This window comes from Acinonyx jubatus, chromosome E4 (assembly GCF_027475565.1).
Source record: "Acinonyx jubatus isolate Ajub_Pintada_27869175 chromosome E4, VMU_Ajub_asm_v1.0, whole genome shotgun sequence".
Taxonomy (NCBI): Eukaryota; Metazoa; Chordata; class Mammalia; order Carnivora; family Felidae; genus Acinonyx; species Acinonyx jubatus.
The window spans coordinates 11523378-11538919 of record NC_069395.1 but is presented as its reverse complement, the minus strand read 5'-3'; the positions used below and the strand labels follow the sequence as shown (position 1 = coordinate 11538919).

General features: G+C 49.9%; 1 protein-coding gene across 1 annotated transcript; it reads left to right on the top strand.

Annotated features, from left to right (window-relative positions):
- Positions 1-6037: 6037 nt before the first annotated feature.
- On the top strand, positions 6038-14813 carry CE4H1orf115 (chromosome E4 C1orf115 homolog). Its single transcript, XM_027075002.2, has 2 exons — positions 6038-6588; positions 12575-14813. The coding sequence occupies exons 1-2, from the start codon at positions 6301-6303 to the stop codon at positions 12692-12694; spliced, it is 408 nt and encodes a 135-aa protein (XP_026930803.1). The 5' UTR covers positions 6038-6300; the 3' UTR covers positions 12695-14813.
- Positions 14814-15542: the final 729 nt, after the last annotated feature.

Below are 15542 nucleotides of genomic sequence, written 5' to 3'. Positions count from 1 at the left end.
TTAAGTACAAAATGGGATCTGAAATTTGAGCAGTGATGTTTTCTTTAACCCACTTCATTTAAAAGTATGATCCTGGGGGTACCTGGGTGGCTCAGTCAGTTAAGCGTCCAACTCTTGGTTTCAGCCCAGGTCATGATCTTCCAGTTCGTGACTTCGAGCCCCACATCGGGCTTCGCACTGGCAGTGAGGAGCCTGCTTGGGATTCTCTCTCTCCTTCTCTGTCGACCCCTCCTCCGCTCCTGCTCTCTCTCTCTCTCTCAAAATATATAAACTATAAAAAAAAAAAATTAAAAATAAATAAATGAAAGTATGATCCCGTTTGTTAAAGGGATTTTCCTTAGCTGTGGAAAGACATGAATCCATGAAATGAAGCCATGTAGAATTTGTAGGCTACGTCGGGCACTTTGTAAGCCCCTAATAAAGGTGAGCTATCTAAAACAGGGCAAAGGTTTAAAAATAAATAAATAAATAAACAAACAAACAAATAAATAAATAAATAAATAAAAGTTTGCTATTATTGTTTTTCTTATTTGTTGCCAACATTTCTCACTTGCTGCCTTTTGTCTTTTTGTTTGTTTGTTTAAGGGTTTTTTTTTTATTTATTTATTTCAAGAGAGAGAGACAGAACGAGCAGGGGAGGGGCAGAGAGAGAAAGGGGGAGAGCAAGAGAGCATCCCAAGCAGTTTCCGAACTGTCAACGCAGAGCCGGACATGGGACTCAATCCCTTGAACCGCAAGATCATGACCTGAGCCGAAACCAAGAGTCGGATGCCTAACTGACTGAGCCACCCAGGTGCCCCTGTCTTTTATTTTTCTTAATGGTGGCTTCTGAATTATTGGTCTTTCCTATATCAGTTCTTTCATTACTCATAACCACCCTTCGATCCCGAGACTTAATAAGTATTTATTCTCTTGCAGTTAAAAAAAAAAAAAAAAAAAAAAAGGAGAAATGAATCCAGACTGAAGGACTGGTTTGGATACTTAAATTCGTGTCCACTTTACGTTCTCAAAATATCAGGGACAGATGTGTTCTGACAAATCATTTCTTTTACGCCCCCATTCTCTGATGAAGAAGTTGGCTTCAGAGGTATCATAAGTGATTCGTTTCAAAGTCTGACCCCGCAAGTTTTCACACTTGGGCTTCTGGAATCCCAGCTTGCTGTGCCGCTAATGTTGCCAACATTTTCATCAACAGCAACCCCTTCTGCACGTTTCCTTGTGGACCTAATTTTAGAAAAGTGTGGTTCGTCAAGCTGCATTTAGGTCATGACACATTTATCAATCAGAGGCTCTGCTCCGTGTGTGAGCTGATCCCGCTTGCCACGCTGAATGGATAGAATCCCAGCCCAAAGCCCCCAGATGCCACACCATTTCTTTTAAAATGGCTGACAACTTGAAACCGTTGTTAGTTCCAGTTATTATTAGAGGGAACCACTAGAGGTCAGAGAAAACCGTGTCCGGGATGCGGTGCTTCTGTCCCACTACCGACCACAGGGGGGAACCCCAGGGACCTGTCTCTATAGCGGACACCCCATTGCCCCCAGAAGAGTGCTTGGTCCCATGGCCGACATTATCTAGACTTAACCAAGAGCAAGTTTATCTCTTCTGCCTACTCACGGAATCTGAGGTAACGTACTTCACTGCTTCAGTGGGATTTTGCACTTTTTAAAATTCTTCAGTTATTTAAATCTTTCCATCTGGCGACAAAGGCACCTTAATTTCATGCCATCGGATCCCTCATATCCAAATAAGTTTTGGAACTTTATGGAATACTGCAGGTTTTTTTTTTATATTGTATGCATCTACCAGGGCCAAAAACCATAAAGATATTAAAATGGCATCCAAAAATAACATAATCTTTTATAACCCACTTTTTATACCATATGATTTTTTTAATGTTTATTTTTTTATTTAAAATTTTGGTTAATGTTTATTTTTTATTTTTATTTTTGAAAGAGAGAGAGGGAGAGAGTGCAAGGGAGACCAAGAATCCAAAGCGGGCTCTGCTCTGACAGCTGTGAGCCCAACGTAGGGGTTGAACTCACGAACCATGAGATCATGACCTGAGCCGAAGTTGGACACTTAACCGACTGAGCCACCCAGGAGCCCCTCCTTTTTTTCTCCTAGAAAATGTGATGAACTGATGGCTTTTCACTGACTTGATTTGTTTCGATTATTTGTAGTCATTAGTTATGTTTTGGTGATTGGAAGGTCACAAGTTAGCCAAAGCAATCCTTAAGCTGCCCGTGTAGCCTTTGGACAAAAGTGGGCAAATTCTTTTAAGTGTCTTTGCTTTCTGGTAACAAGACATCCCGTACCCATCTTATACCTGCCCTGTCCCAGACGTGCAATCAGCTAGTTTCCTAAGCCCCAGTTCCCTTCAGTGGAAATTGATATTAGAGACCAAACTGAAAAGTCTTAATCCTATATTCAAACTATAATTAGGCCACATTATTTTTATCATAGATGACTCATGTAATTGTCAGTCTGAAACTCTTTTTTTTTTTTTAAATGAATTTGGCTCTTTTCTTCGAACTTTTTTTTTTTTAATTTTTAACGTTTATTTATTTTTGAGACAGAGAGAGACAGAGCATGAAAGGGGGAGGGGCAGAGAGAGAGGGAGACACAGAACCGGAAGCGGGCTCCAGGCTCCGAGCCATCAGCCCAGAGCCCGACGCGGGGCTCGAACTCGCGGTCCGTGAGATCGTGACCTGAGCTGAAGTCGGACGCTCAACCGACTGAGCCACCCAGGCGCCCCTGAAACTCTTGATTCATAACAAAGCTAACAGAATGACTGATTTATTTTACTTGCCAATAAAAGAAATAGATCCACAATAGTGAGGCCAGAATTAATGCTTATGATACCACTGCTAAATGAAATGCAAATTTGTATTTGTACTTGCCTGTGTCCTTAAGGCACAGTGAAATTACTTGGCTTTATTACTCTGAAATAATCCCTCAGTCTGTGGGTTGTGGAAGTTCTGTCCAAATGTTTCAGTTCGTTTTCAGTTTGAAGGGGTCAGAGTTTGACAGTTCTGAGCTCTTCATAAATTTTTTCTAAAATGTTTTAATGTTTGTTTTTGTGAGAGAGAGAGACATAGCATGAGTGGGGGAGGGAGAGAGAGAGAGAGAGAGAGAGGAAAACACGGAAGCTGAAGCAGGATCCAGGCTCCCAGCTGTCAGCACGAAGCCCGATGAGGGGCTCAAACTCGCAAACTGTGAGATCATGACCTGAGCCGAAATCGGCCGCTTAACCAACTGAGCCACCCAGGCACCCTGACAATTCCGAGCTCTTTATATTTTAGCTTCTGCTTTCCACTTGGGGCTGTCTTCAGCCACTGACAAAAGAATTAGTTTTATTGGCTCACATCATGAAGATAAATAGTAATACCTCAACAGTTGAATCTTCGTAGTACAAAATGAGAATTTCATTTAAATCACTGTCTGGATCACCTACAATGACTCATTGCACAGTTACATGTGCACGATTTATGTATGTGCAATCTGAACAAGGCTGGACAGACCCAGTCCGACTTCCTCTATTCAATCTCTCTTAATACATTGAGAAGCCACAGCTTCCTGACTCCAATCAGACTTCTATTGTACTAAATCCTATCCTAACATGGGAGCTTTTCGGTTATCTGCCTCCTCCCCCAACCCCCGGCCCAGCCAGCTTTTCTTCCGTCAGCCATATATGATACCAATCCCTTCCAATCAATATATCGTGTGTTCTAAGTATTGTCACATCAAACCACAGGTCTAAATAATGCTTCATTTAGTTTTACAATATATATAAGCCAAGATAGTTTTCTATATTGCTGCTTTCTAAATACAGTACCATTTATTAAGACATCTTAATCTACCTCCAAGAAAAATACACACACACACACACACACACACACACACACACACACAGTGGAATATACATATGTATTAGAATGGCATACTATTGGGAGAATATATACCAATTCAGGTTTTTCAGGTTTTGTCAGAAATATTCTTTTAACTCATAAGGTCATAATTCTGACCTTATTTTTCTACACATACGTTTTTCTTCTTTTCCTTTTAATTTTCATTCCAGCTAACAGACAGTACACATACACTTTTCTATTGTCAATAGTATTAAGTGCGAATGGCTCAGTAGTGTTTGAAATCTTCAGTGGCTTTTGGATAAGACACAATTCCATTATAGTGTTGAAGAGTTATTTCAGATGTTACGTATGTCACTTTAAAGCTTTAGCCACAGGTGACTTCTGACTCTGGTTCTGATGGAGAACGATGCAGTAGGCTCTCTCTCCGTCTAGATCGTACAGATGTAAATCTGTGCACACACCAATAAAAACCGTATTCTATAGTGGTACCAAGGAGTGGCGGGTGCAGGCGGGCCTTGGCCAGTGGCATGCCGGACAGGGGCAAGCCTGTCCTAGGTGGGTAGCCACCGAAGCCTCCATTCCTGGACCAGCCACTGAGCTGAATGCGGGCGGGCAGCGTGGGCTTCCCGGACCATTGTGCATAGTCGTGCATTCCAGAGCCGTGCGAGAGCTCCAGCCAAAGGTGCTCCCACACGCTGGTGCTGGGCTGCCGGCCCAGGTACTGACAAGATCAAAGCCTCTGGCTCCTTGACAGTGACCGGAGTCCGGGACCATCCAAAGCTGAACTCCATCTCATTGCAGCCGCGGTCCAGCCCGGCCCCCTGCTCCGCTAACTCCTGGTGGGCTCCCCATGGCCAGCCCCTCACAGCGCCAGACCGGAAAACACTTGGTCTCTCCAGGAAAGAGAAAACAAAATTTCAGGAAACTCTTCAGTATTCAAGAAAAACAATTTATGGAAGACCTTTGTTTTATGATTGTACCGAATTTTAGCTGTAATACCCTTTAACTGCAATCCCGTGTTTCCACTGAATTTGCCTGAAGTGTTGGTGCAGAAATAAAATACGTTATATGCCTTAAATTCCCAATTGTGCATGCAGTGGGATCTGGACAATAACCACAGATACATTTTTTTTAAAGAAAATACTTTAAAATATGAATGCAGACGTTTAATTTCCCCTCTCTATTATGCCATCTATTTTGATCACCTTTTGAACGGAAAGAGATTTAATATAGAAGACCTCAAATTAAAAGTAATATTTAAAAAATATTTTTATATTTATATCGTAAATATTTTATGTATTTACAGCAACATATCCAAATCATTCTTAAATGTATCGTGCATTTTAATAGTATTAAAATATTAATGAAATTGGGGCACCTAGGTGGCTCAGACCATTAAGCATCCAACTTCGGTTCAGGTCATGATTTCAGGGTTGGTGAGTTCGAGACCCACATCTTCTCTGTGCTGACAGGTTGGAGCCTGGAGCCTGCTTCAGATTCCGTGTCTCCCTCTCTCTCTGCCCCTCCCCTGCTTACACTCTGTCCTTCTCTCTCTCAAAACGAAACCTTAAAAAATGTGTTGTAATTTTTTAAATCATAAAATATTAATGAAATTAACAACCTATATTACTCTCTACTTAACGTGTAGCTTGCAAGAATTAAAAGATATCTACCCGCATAAGACAGTATGGCATCCCTAGAAGGTTAAGATTCACCAGGAATGCAGAGATGCATACCTGCCCGTGATATTGCTGAAAACCTCATTTTAATGATTGCGTCACGTGACGCCATAGGCTTGCACCAGAATTTAGCCTGCCCAACCCCGTTGGTGTGCTTCACTTCGTCACCGTGAATCAGACTGAGATTAACCACCGTGGACTCACTGAGCTTTGCGTTTCTGACTATATCCTTACGACACGTGCCTAGACAGGTGTGGCCGTTTGTTCAGGACTCTTGGTGAGAATTTTCTGGTCGCCTTCCCAAAAGCTGGTCACCAGCGTGCATCCCATGAACACCGTACCATCGTATCACCAACCGTCTCACCACGCCCTCAGCGGCACTGGGTGTAGTCTTTACTTTTATTATTATCACCTCTGCCACTTTGAACGTGGCAAGTGAAGCCTCGTTATTTGGGTTTCACTTATTTCGTTGCGGCTGCGGCTGAACGCGTTTTGTACGTTCACCGCGCGCCCAGCTTTCGGGGTCCCTCCCGTCTCCGCCCCCGTCCCCGCTTTGGCCGCCAGGTAGGCGGGTGGGGCCGAGCGCGCAATTCCGGGCCCCGCGGCCAGGGGGCGCTGCCACCCAAGTCCCCCACCCCTGCCTCCCCGCCCCGTCCGGGCTGGGGCGGGCGGCGGGGGCGCAGGCGCGGGCGGGGCGCGAAGGTCGGCGTCTTCAAGCCCTGACCTTCGCCGGAGGGCCCCGCGGCAGCATGACGGTGGGAGCCAGGCTCCGAAGCAAGGCGGCGAGAGGCCTCCCGCGCCGCGGGCCCCGGGGGCGAGCGCGGACGGAGGGGGACGAGGAGGCGGCCGCCCTCCTGGAGCAGCCGGAGCGCGGGGACGAGGCGGCGAGCTGCGCGAAGGCGGGGCGCCCGGGCGCCCGGGGCGCGCGCAAGGTGCACCTGGCCGTCCTCCCCGAGCGCTACGAGCCGCTGGAGGAGCCGGCGCCGGGAGAGAAGCCCAAGAGGAGGTACCGGCAGAAGCTGAAGAAGTACGGCAAGGTAGGGCCCGCGGGGTCGGGGTGCGGGCGGTCCGGGCCCCGGCTTCCCGAGCGATCGATCGCCGCGAGGGTGGGGGTCGGGTCCCCACCGTCCGGCTGCGCTCAGCCTCTCCGGGCTGCCCCTGCGTCCCCTCGCCAATAGTCGCTACTAGAGCACCCGAAAGTGTTCCGCCTGTCGTCCGGGAGGTGAGGGAAAAGGAAGTCGCAAGTAATGACAGAGGCCAAACCAGGGCTTTCGGGGAGCACCGATGCATCCGCTCCTCTGGGGCTGGCGGGTTGGTAACATTTCCAGCGGGCCCCAACATTCCTGGTGGCTCTGATCCCCGTGAGGCTCAACCTCCCTTGTCCAGTTGGTGGGATAGAATTCCCTATTTTACAGATGGGGAATACTGAGGCATTAGCGTGGTTAGGGGACTTGTAGAAGGCGACCCAGCTGGAAAGTAGGGAGTTGGGGGCCAGTTCATCTGTTCTCTGCCAACAGTCCTCGCCAGGGTGTCCCTCCAGCTGAGAGCTGTTTGGGTTATGACCCCCAAATATTCCCACGGTTATTTCCAGGGCCTGGGAGCTCAACAGATACGTACATAGGCACTTGTTGGATCTCCTTTTCTCTTCTCCCAGCCGGCTGTGGGTGTATTCTGGGGCCTGCAGACATGCCTTTTGCCTTGGGTGGGGGCAGGGGAGGAGGAAGGGGTGAGACAGAGAGGGGGAGAGCGAGAGAATAGGAATATGGGATAAAATGACAGTGTCCTCAGAGGGCAGAGCCTGAGGTGCCCAAGTGCCTCTGCCTGGAATCACATGCAGCTGCTGCTGAGTCCGCTCCCTGGGGCGGGACAGGGCCACACAGAAGACTGTGCAGAACTCACGGTGTCCTGGCCGAAGGCGCCATCTGCTTTTTACTGCCTCATTATCTGTGTCATCCAGTGGCCTCTTATCATATCTAAAACCATCCAGTCTCCACTCCTAGGAACTTCGGTTTATTCTCCCCTGTAAAAAGCAGTCACAGTGCACGAGCAGCCAGTGGTACGTGTTATTACTAAAAACTGTCAAGTCGGGACTTTCCAGCTCGGGGTCGCGCTAGGACTCCTCGCGCTCTTCCTGGTCTCAGTGGAGCACAAGGAAGCAAGCCATCATTTGCCTCAGCTGGTGAAGTGGTAATGTGGACAGCTCGGGTCACAGGGTGGCCCTTGGAGGTGGTTTCTGGGAGCTTGCCACGTGTAGGGATTGTGCTAACCACTGGAGATGCAAAAATAGATACAGAGCAGTCCTGCCCCAGTGAAGTCCACGCCTCCCGGGGAGATCCTGGCATAGTTGGGGCACCGCCATGGAGCTGCATGGTACAGAGTCCTCAGGAGGTTGGAAAGCTCAGGACGTTTTCTTTTTTCTTTTTTTAAGTGTTTATTTATTTTTGAGAGAGACAGAGCACTGGTGGGGGAGGGGCAGAGAGAGAGAGGGAGACACAGAATCCGAAGTAAACGCCAGGCTCCGAGCCTGATGCGGGGCTTGAACTCGAGAACGGGGAGATCATGACCGGGGGGGGGGGGGGGGGGGAGTTTTATTTAAAAAAAATAAAAAAAAAAAAAGGTGAGAGGTTGCATTGGGGGTGCTTGGGTGGCTCAGTCAGTTGAGTATCTGACTGTTGGTTTCAGACCAAGTCATGATCTCCTAGTTCGTGTATTCAAGCTCCACATCAGGCTCTGTGTGGACAGCGTGGTCATCAGGCAGCTAGGAGAGGGTCAGAAAGAGGAAGTGTCGGTCGTGGAATAACCTTCAGCTCAAGAGGGAGAAAAATGTCCTCATGCTCTAGGTAGCAAGCAGGTTGGGACAGGGGCATTGGAGCCAGACTGCCAGGCTCAAGCCCCTGCCCCCACCACCTGTTGGTGGCTATGCCCACCTCTTTGCCTCAGTTTCCTCATCTGTAACATGGGATAAGACTAGGGTCGTAGCAAGGAGTAAATGAGTTTGTCCACGCAAAGATCTCCGAGCACACCTGGCGTGTGGAAGGGCTCTTGTGACTGTTGACTGTTATTTCAGGGGGTGAAGGAGAGACCCTGTGTGACTTTCTTTCCTGATTATGTTTATGCTCCTTTTTATGTTTATTTATTTATTTTTGAGAGAGAGAGAGAGATCATGAGCAGTGGGAGAGGCAGAGAGAGAGGGAGAGAGAGAATCCCAAGCAGGCTTCACAGCCTCAGCCAAGAGCCTGATGCGGGGCTCAAACTTACAAACTGTGAGATCATGACCTGAGCCAAAACCAAGAGTCGGCTGCTTGACCGACTGAGCCACCCAAATGCTCCAGGTTTTATTGCTTTTTAATGTTCCTTTATTTTTGAGAGACAGAGGGAGACCGAGGATCCTAAGCGGGCTCTGCACTGACAAGCAGAGAGCCCGATGCGGGGCTCAAACTCAAGAACCGTGAGATCATGACCTGAGCCGAAGCCTGACGCTTAACCGCCTGAGCCACCCTGGCGCCCCTCTGGTTAGGTTTTAATGAGCTGTAACTCAGAAAAAACTTCAGTCTGTAGCTGATTGCCCACCTCAGCTTTGTGCCTGCTTCCTGACCACATTTCAAAACTGAAGGCTTGGTCTTTGTATTCAGGGGGAAATGATCTTTGTGGGCAGCTAGGTTTTGTTTGTTTGTTTGTTTTTTAACTAGAAGTGCGCGGGAATCCCTGTCTTCCCTGGGGGTTAGTTGAATACCAGAGAACCCCCCAAAAGCCTGGCATCCTATGACAGCTCTAACAGATTACCACCAGCGCCGTGGTTTAGGTCATAGCACAAATTGTGCGGGTCTGGAGGCCAGGAGCCCGAAATCAGTCTCACTGTGCTGAAGTCTGCAGGCTGGGCCCCGTGGGGCCTGCAGGGAAGAACCAGGCTCTTTGCTCCTTCTAGCTTCCAAAGCTTCCACATCCTCCATCACAGCCAGCACTGCATCGTCCGCAAATCTCTCCCTCTCCCTCTGCCTCTGTCATTACATTGCTTTCCGTCTGACCCCTCCTGTGTCCCTCTTGTAAGGACTGTTGTCTTTCTTCGGATCCTTTTAAATATATGGGGTTTCTTAAAAGGATTGGGCCCACTTGGATAATCCAGGACCACCTCCCCATCTCAAGACCCTTAATTTAATCACATCTGCAGGGGGCGCCTGGGTGGCTCAGTTGGTTATGACGACAGTCAGGTCATGATCTCGCGGTTTATGGGTTCAAGCCCCGCGTTGGGTTCTGTGCTGACAGCTTAGAGCCTGGAGCCTGGTTCAGATTCTGTGTTTCCCTCTCTCTGCTCATGCTCTCTCTCTCTCTCTCTCTCTCTCTCTCAAAAATAAACATTAAAAAAAATTTTTTTAATCACATCTGCAAAGTCCCTTTTGCCACATAAGGGCCACATAGGCACAGATTCTTGGAATTGGGGGGCGTTATTCAGCCTGCCACGCTGCCCTGTGCTCCCCCATGTCTCAACGCTTCTCTGGAGAGATTATTTGGGTTGAAAACTTGACTCAGGTCAAAGAGTTCAAAACGCCCCTCACATGACTGGTGTTAAATCAACTGGTCGTTAATAGGTATTTTACATTTCTCTGTGTCACTTTCCTCCAATCTGCTCTGACAGTGTTCCAGCTAATGAGCTATTTTAGTAGCTTTTTTCTAAAACATTTTTAATGTTTATTTTTGAGAGAGAAGGAAACAGAGTGCGAGCAGGAGAGGGGCAGAGGGAGAGGGAGACACAGAATCCGAAGCAGGCTCCAGGCTCCGAGCTGTCAGCACAGAGCCCGACGCGAGGCTTGAATTCATGAACCATGAGATCATGACCTGAGCCGAAGTCGGACGCTCAACTGACCGAGCCACCCAGGTGCCCCTTGGTGACTTCTTTCTAAATTACAAAACTGATGTGCCAGGCAATATTTGAAAATAGCAGGCCGAGGAAAATGGATGCGCAGATACCAAAAGTGTCAAGTTTAATGCAGGCCATCCGTGATTCTGGTGGCATTGCTTACAGACGACTGTTACACTTGCTCCCAGAGAACAGTTGCCTTTGTTATTGTTATCTCAAGGAGGCAAGTAAAATTCTCCCACCGAATCTTACTACTCAATAACAGAGATGGCTCTCTTAGCAACATCACGTCACCCCCCCCCCCCCACGCATGCACCCTGATGTCTCAGTGAGAAGTCCGCAGGGCAGTATGCCAGGAATCCGTGTCTAGAGAAGCCATGGATGTTACCCGAATATCTCCCAGGGCTCCTCATTTAGCCTGAGAGTTTCCGAAAGAAAGACCCAGGCCCTTTCCGGGTGCTGGGGATACAGTAATGAGCACCAGAAAGTCCCTTCATCCGGGAGAGAGGGAGAGTCAGCCTACCAGATCGGCAGAGTAGGTTTGCCGGGCGGTGTTGGAAGTGAGGTTTGGGATTGAGATCAGGGATTTTAAGGGAAACCAGGAGTTTTAGGTGCTTCCTGGAGTTGGAAAAGTCAGGGGGCCAGAAGACAAGGTGTGTGGTGGGGTCTAGGTCACCTCCATGGATGTTGACATCATCCAGAATGATGAGGGAAGCTGGGAGAGGTTCGGGGATGGTGGGGGGCGGGGGGTGGTAACAGCACATCAGGATTAGTGGGTGGTAGCCGGCTGCATTTTTCCTGTTGCGATTCCTTTTGAATCCCTTGATGGCCCCTGTCTAGCACCATGCCTTGCAGAAAAAGAGTGGGTAGCAAGAAAGCCTGCTGTCATCCTACCCTCAAGGAGTTGTTGGGTTTTTTTAATGTTTATTTATTTTTGAGACAGAGAGCGCGAGAGCGAGCACGTGCCCATAAGTGCAAGTGGGGGAGGGGCAGAGAGAGAGGGAGACACAGAATCGGAAGCCGGCTCCGAGCTGTCAGCACAGAGCCCGACCCGGGGCTCAAACCCACAGACCGCGAGATCATGACCTGAGCCAAAGTCCAGATGCTTAATGGACTGACGCACCTCAAGGAGTTTATAATTGCACTGAGGGATGCAGCAATCAGAGAACAGCAGGAGTCTTTAGACACAAAGGTGTGGGTTGTGCCCTGGAGGGAGGGAGGACCGAGTGGGCTTTCAGATTAGGCGGGTGAAGGAAGAGTTGACCCAGCCTTTAGATGATGCGGTAACTTGGCTGGAACAGAGAAGAGTGGACTTTGGTTTAAAAAACAAAACAAAGGGCACCTGGGTGGCTCGGTCAGTGGGGCATCCACCTCCCGATTTTGGCCACAGGTCATGGTCTCACACTTCGGGAGATCGAGCCCCATGTGGGGCTCTGCGTTGATAGCGTGGGTGCGCTCCCTCTCTCAAAACAAATCACCACAGGGGAGAAATGAAACAAAGATAAATAAAAAATAGAACAAAACCAGGGGTGCCTGGCTGGCTCAGTGAGTAGAGCATGTGACTCTTGATCTCAGAGTTCAAGCCCCACATTGGGTGTGGAGCCTACTTTGAAAAAAAAGAGGAGGGGCGCCTGGGTGGCTCAGTTGGTTAAACGTCTGACTTCGGCTCGGGTCATGTTCTCACGGTCCATGAGTTCGAGCCCCGCGTTGGGCTCTGTGCTGACCGCTCAGAGCCTGGAGCCCGTTTCAGATTCTGTGTCTCCCTCTCTCTCTGACCCTCCCCTGTTCATGCTCTGTCTCTCTCTGTCTCAAAAATAAATAAATGTTAAAAAAATTTTTTTTTTTTTAAAAAGAAAAAAAAGAGGAAAGAAAACCGGTCTGGTCTTAGAACTAGCAGCCTGCCTCCTGTTCCCAAGATGTCTGAATCAGCTGGAAACACACATCGCCTTGAACTGCTTTGCGGGATGATGACGTCTGTTCTGAGTCCCTACCTGTTCTTCTGTGGGGGGCGGATGTGGAGACGCGGTCACTTGCTAATCTGCCCTGAGGGAAGGAGGCACCATGATCCTTTGCGCGGGTCACCCTTTGCGCGGGTCACCGTTGTGTATGAGGGATTACGAGGTGCCTAACCCAACCCCTTTGCTTTTCTCTTCTCTTCTTAAAAATAGAATGTTGGGAAGGTCATCACCAAAGGGTGCCGCTATGTTGTCATCGGCCTGCAGGGCTTCACCGCGGCCTACTCCGCCCCATTCGGGGTAGCCACCAGCGTGGTCTCGTTCGTCCGCTAGTGGGCGCCGCGGGGACCAACGCGCTGGAGAAAGGATGGACACTCTCCTGCTCCGGGAGCCTGTAAATCTGGGGCCATTTCAGACCCGAACCCGCAAAATCCCTGGGGGAAGACAACGTCTTTCTTTGTTGAATTGGATGAATGCTGTGAATGGAACATCCCTGCCCATCTGCTGAGCTTCTCATGACTCTAGGACACGGGTGGCTCCGACGGACGATCCCGCAGAGTGAGGCCCGTGTTCGGTTTGGGTTATGGTTTGCCCTCGGTTCCCAGGGCAGCAGAGGCGCTGTCCGGCTGTCTGTGCCCCATCTCCTTCCTCCACCCCTTTGTCACCAAGAAGCAAGGAAGGAAAATCTCCGTGAAGGTCGTGATGCTTCTAAGACTGTTGATGAGACGGGTGACTGTTTAAAGTAGATGAAGCTTGTGATTCCCACCCTCCTGTGACACCAGCACGCAGCCGCTGGTGATGAGGCAAGGAGGGAGTCCAAGTGCACATACAGGCTGGGTTGCACAGGTCGCTGGAGGGAGTGCCCGCGTTGTGCCCAGGCCAGCCCAGTGTGGCTGTGTGTTTGGAGCTGCACGCCTGTGGCCGGCTGACGGTGGGCGTCCTGACTCCACTGCTGGGCACCGTCGCCTACTCCCCACGGCTGTCCGTGCCTCTGTGCCAAGCCACCGAGGGCACTTTGTCTCGGGAGAGAAGGAGACGCTAGGGCCTGGCAGGGGAAGTGTGCGATTTAGAGGAGGAACCAGGAAGTGGGAGACGGGTGTGTTGGAGGTAGACAAAGAAAGATGGCGGACAGGAAAAGTGGCAGGATGGGGGTCGGGTCTGGTGTACCGGTGCTGGGAAATCTTAGGTGGGCTGGGCTTCCAGCTCCGGGTAGGGACCAGGGAGGCTGGGCGGCTGGAGGTGCCATGGCTGGCGCTGAAAAACCCTCTGAGGCCCATGAGCTCTCACCGGCTGCCCGTGTAGCATCCTTGTCGTTGGCTGCCAAGTTTGTCCCCAGGACAACCCACGGACTGCCATTGGACCGTTGGCCGGGGAGGTGAAAGGAGAGGAGGCTCCTCTTCCCATACGCCTCGTGATGGGCCACTGTTCCACCTGTTTCCAGAATATCCAGAGGTCCAAAGTGATGGCTGCTGATCAGTCTGTAGAATGGGTATTAACACCTGCCTGTGGCCCCGACAAGTTTCCCAGACTCCGCAAAGGAGGTCTCCGGGTTCATGCCTCGCCGGTCAAGCCGACGAGGTGGCCCCCGGATGTGAAGAAGGTGGGCAGACAGGCGGGGACAGAAAAAGGAATGGGTGGAGGAGGAAGTTGTAGCTGGACTCAGCCTCACGTGCTGGAAACCCACGTTGCAGATGAACTTGGATCCGGTTCCTGGACCATTAGTATTTGTGAGGAAAAGAGAAAACAGACAGTCTTGTTTTAACTCAAATGAGGAAAGTTGATAATGGCACATTTTCACACATGTAAGATAAATATAGCTTGCCTGGTCACGCTGGGATTGGGGGGAGAGACATGGTTTAGTGGGAGAGCCAGGCGGGCCTGTCCGGCCCACCAGTGACAGAAAGGGGACAGGAGGAAGCAGCCTTCCGTGAACTTGAAGGATGCCCCTCCCCAGGGGGCGGGGGGGGGGGGCGGTGGCTGAGAAGCTCGCTGAGTCCCCTGGGGGGATGGAAGCGTGACCCAGAAAGGGACCAGAGCTGCCAGGGCCTGTCCAGTGAAGACCTTCCCTACCCCACTCCCAAACTGGAGACACTATCAGACCAGACACATTTGACCCTGAAACTCATACAGTCTGGTTAAGAATTAACCCAGAAATTTCTTAAGGCGGAACCTCGCAAGGATTGTCCTGGGAGCCAGATTCGTGTGTACAGAAGATGAACTTCAAGCCGCTCAGCTTCCCCGGCGAGTGTTCACCTCCCCGGCCACCAGGCACCCGTGTGGAAGATCCCCTATCACCTGTTCTCTGTCCTCAGCTTTGTTTTTTTAACATCAGGGTCCACGCCCCACTGGGAATTGAGTTTTAGAGCTTTGCTTTTACACGCTTGAAAGAGGCTTCTTTTGTATCCTTTTCTTGCCCTGTTATGTAAATAAAACCCTCAACTTGTGTAATGTTTCTGTGTGTAACGAGTTTTTCTCCCCCTCACTTTCTGGCCTTGCCCCGGAGAGACTCCCGCAGCCTCCCGCCAAGGCTAACTTGTGCAGCAGGTGAGGGCCAGTCAGGCAGCACAAGGAGCCTAGTGCCCCTCCAAGGCCCAAGGGGAGGGAGAGGGTCCCTATTCGCCAGAACTCTGCTTGGGTGTTAAGGGGAGGGGGGAGGGATGGAGGCAGGGGGTTGTCTAGAAACCCAGCAGGAAAGGTTTCCAGCTCACATGTTTGTCATAAGTGAACATTTCCAGAACCTCCCATTGTTCAAAACCAGCCTTTGTGCTCCAGAGCCAAAACATGTAACTCGAAGATAGAGGCTGGGTATGAAAAAGGAAGGTGGTTTCTTACTTTGCCAGGCAGAGGAGGCTGCAGCCAACCAGTGCCCCCAGGACTGCAAGCACCCCCCTCCCCCTCCCAGGGTAAAGGGCTGAGGAGTTTGAGAGAAAAATATAGGACCTGTATTTTCTGAGAGACATTTTACTCAGTAGATTACCTCTATATTATAAAAGGATAGAACTCGGGGCGCCTGGGTGGCTCAGTTAAGTATCCAACTTCCGGCCCGGGTCATGATCTCATGGTTCGTGGGTTCGAGCCCCTCTGTGCTGATAGCTCAGAGCCCGGAGCCTGCTTCAGATTCTGTGTCTCCCTCTCTCTGTGCCCCTGCCCTGCTCATGCTGTCTCTCTCTCTCTCTCAAAA

Excerpts from the sequence above, each read along its gene's own strand:
- CE4H1orf115 (XM_027075002.2), top strand. The coding sequence starts at position 6,301 with ATGACGGTGGGAGCCAGGCTCCGAAGCAAGGCGGCGAGAGGCCTCCCG. Across the intron at positions 6,589-12,574 it reads AGCTGAAGAAGTACGGCAAG|AATGTTGGGAAGGTCATCAC; the intron begins GTAGGGCCCGCG and ends TCTTAAAAATAG.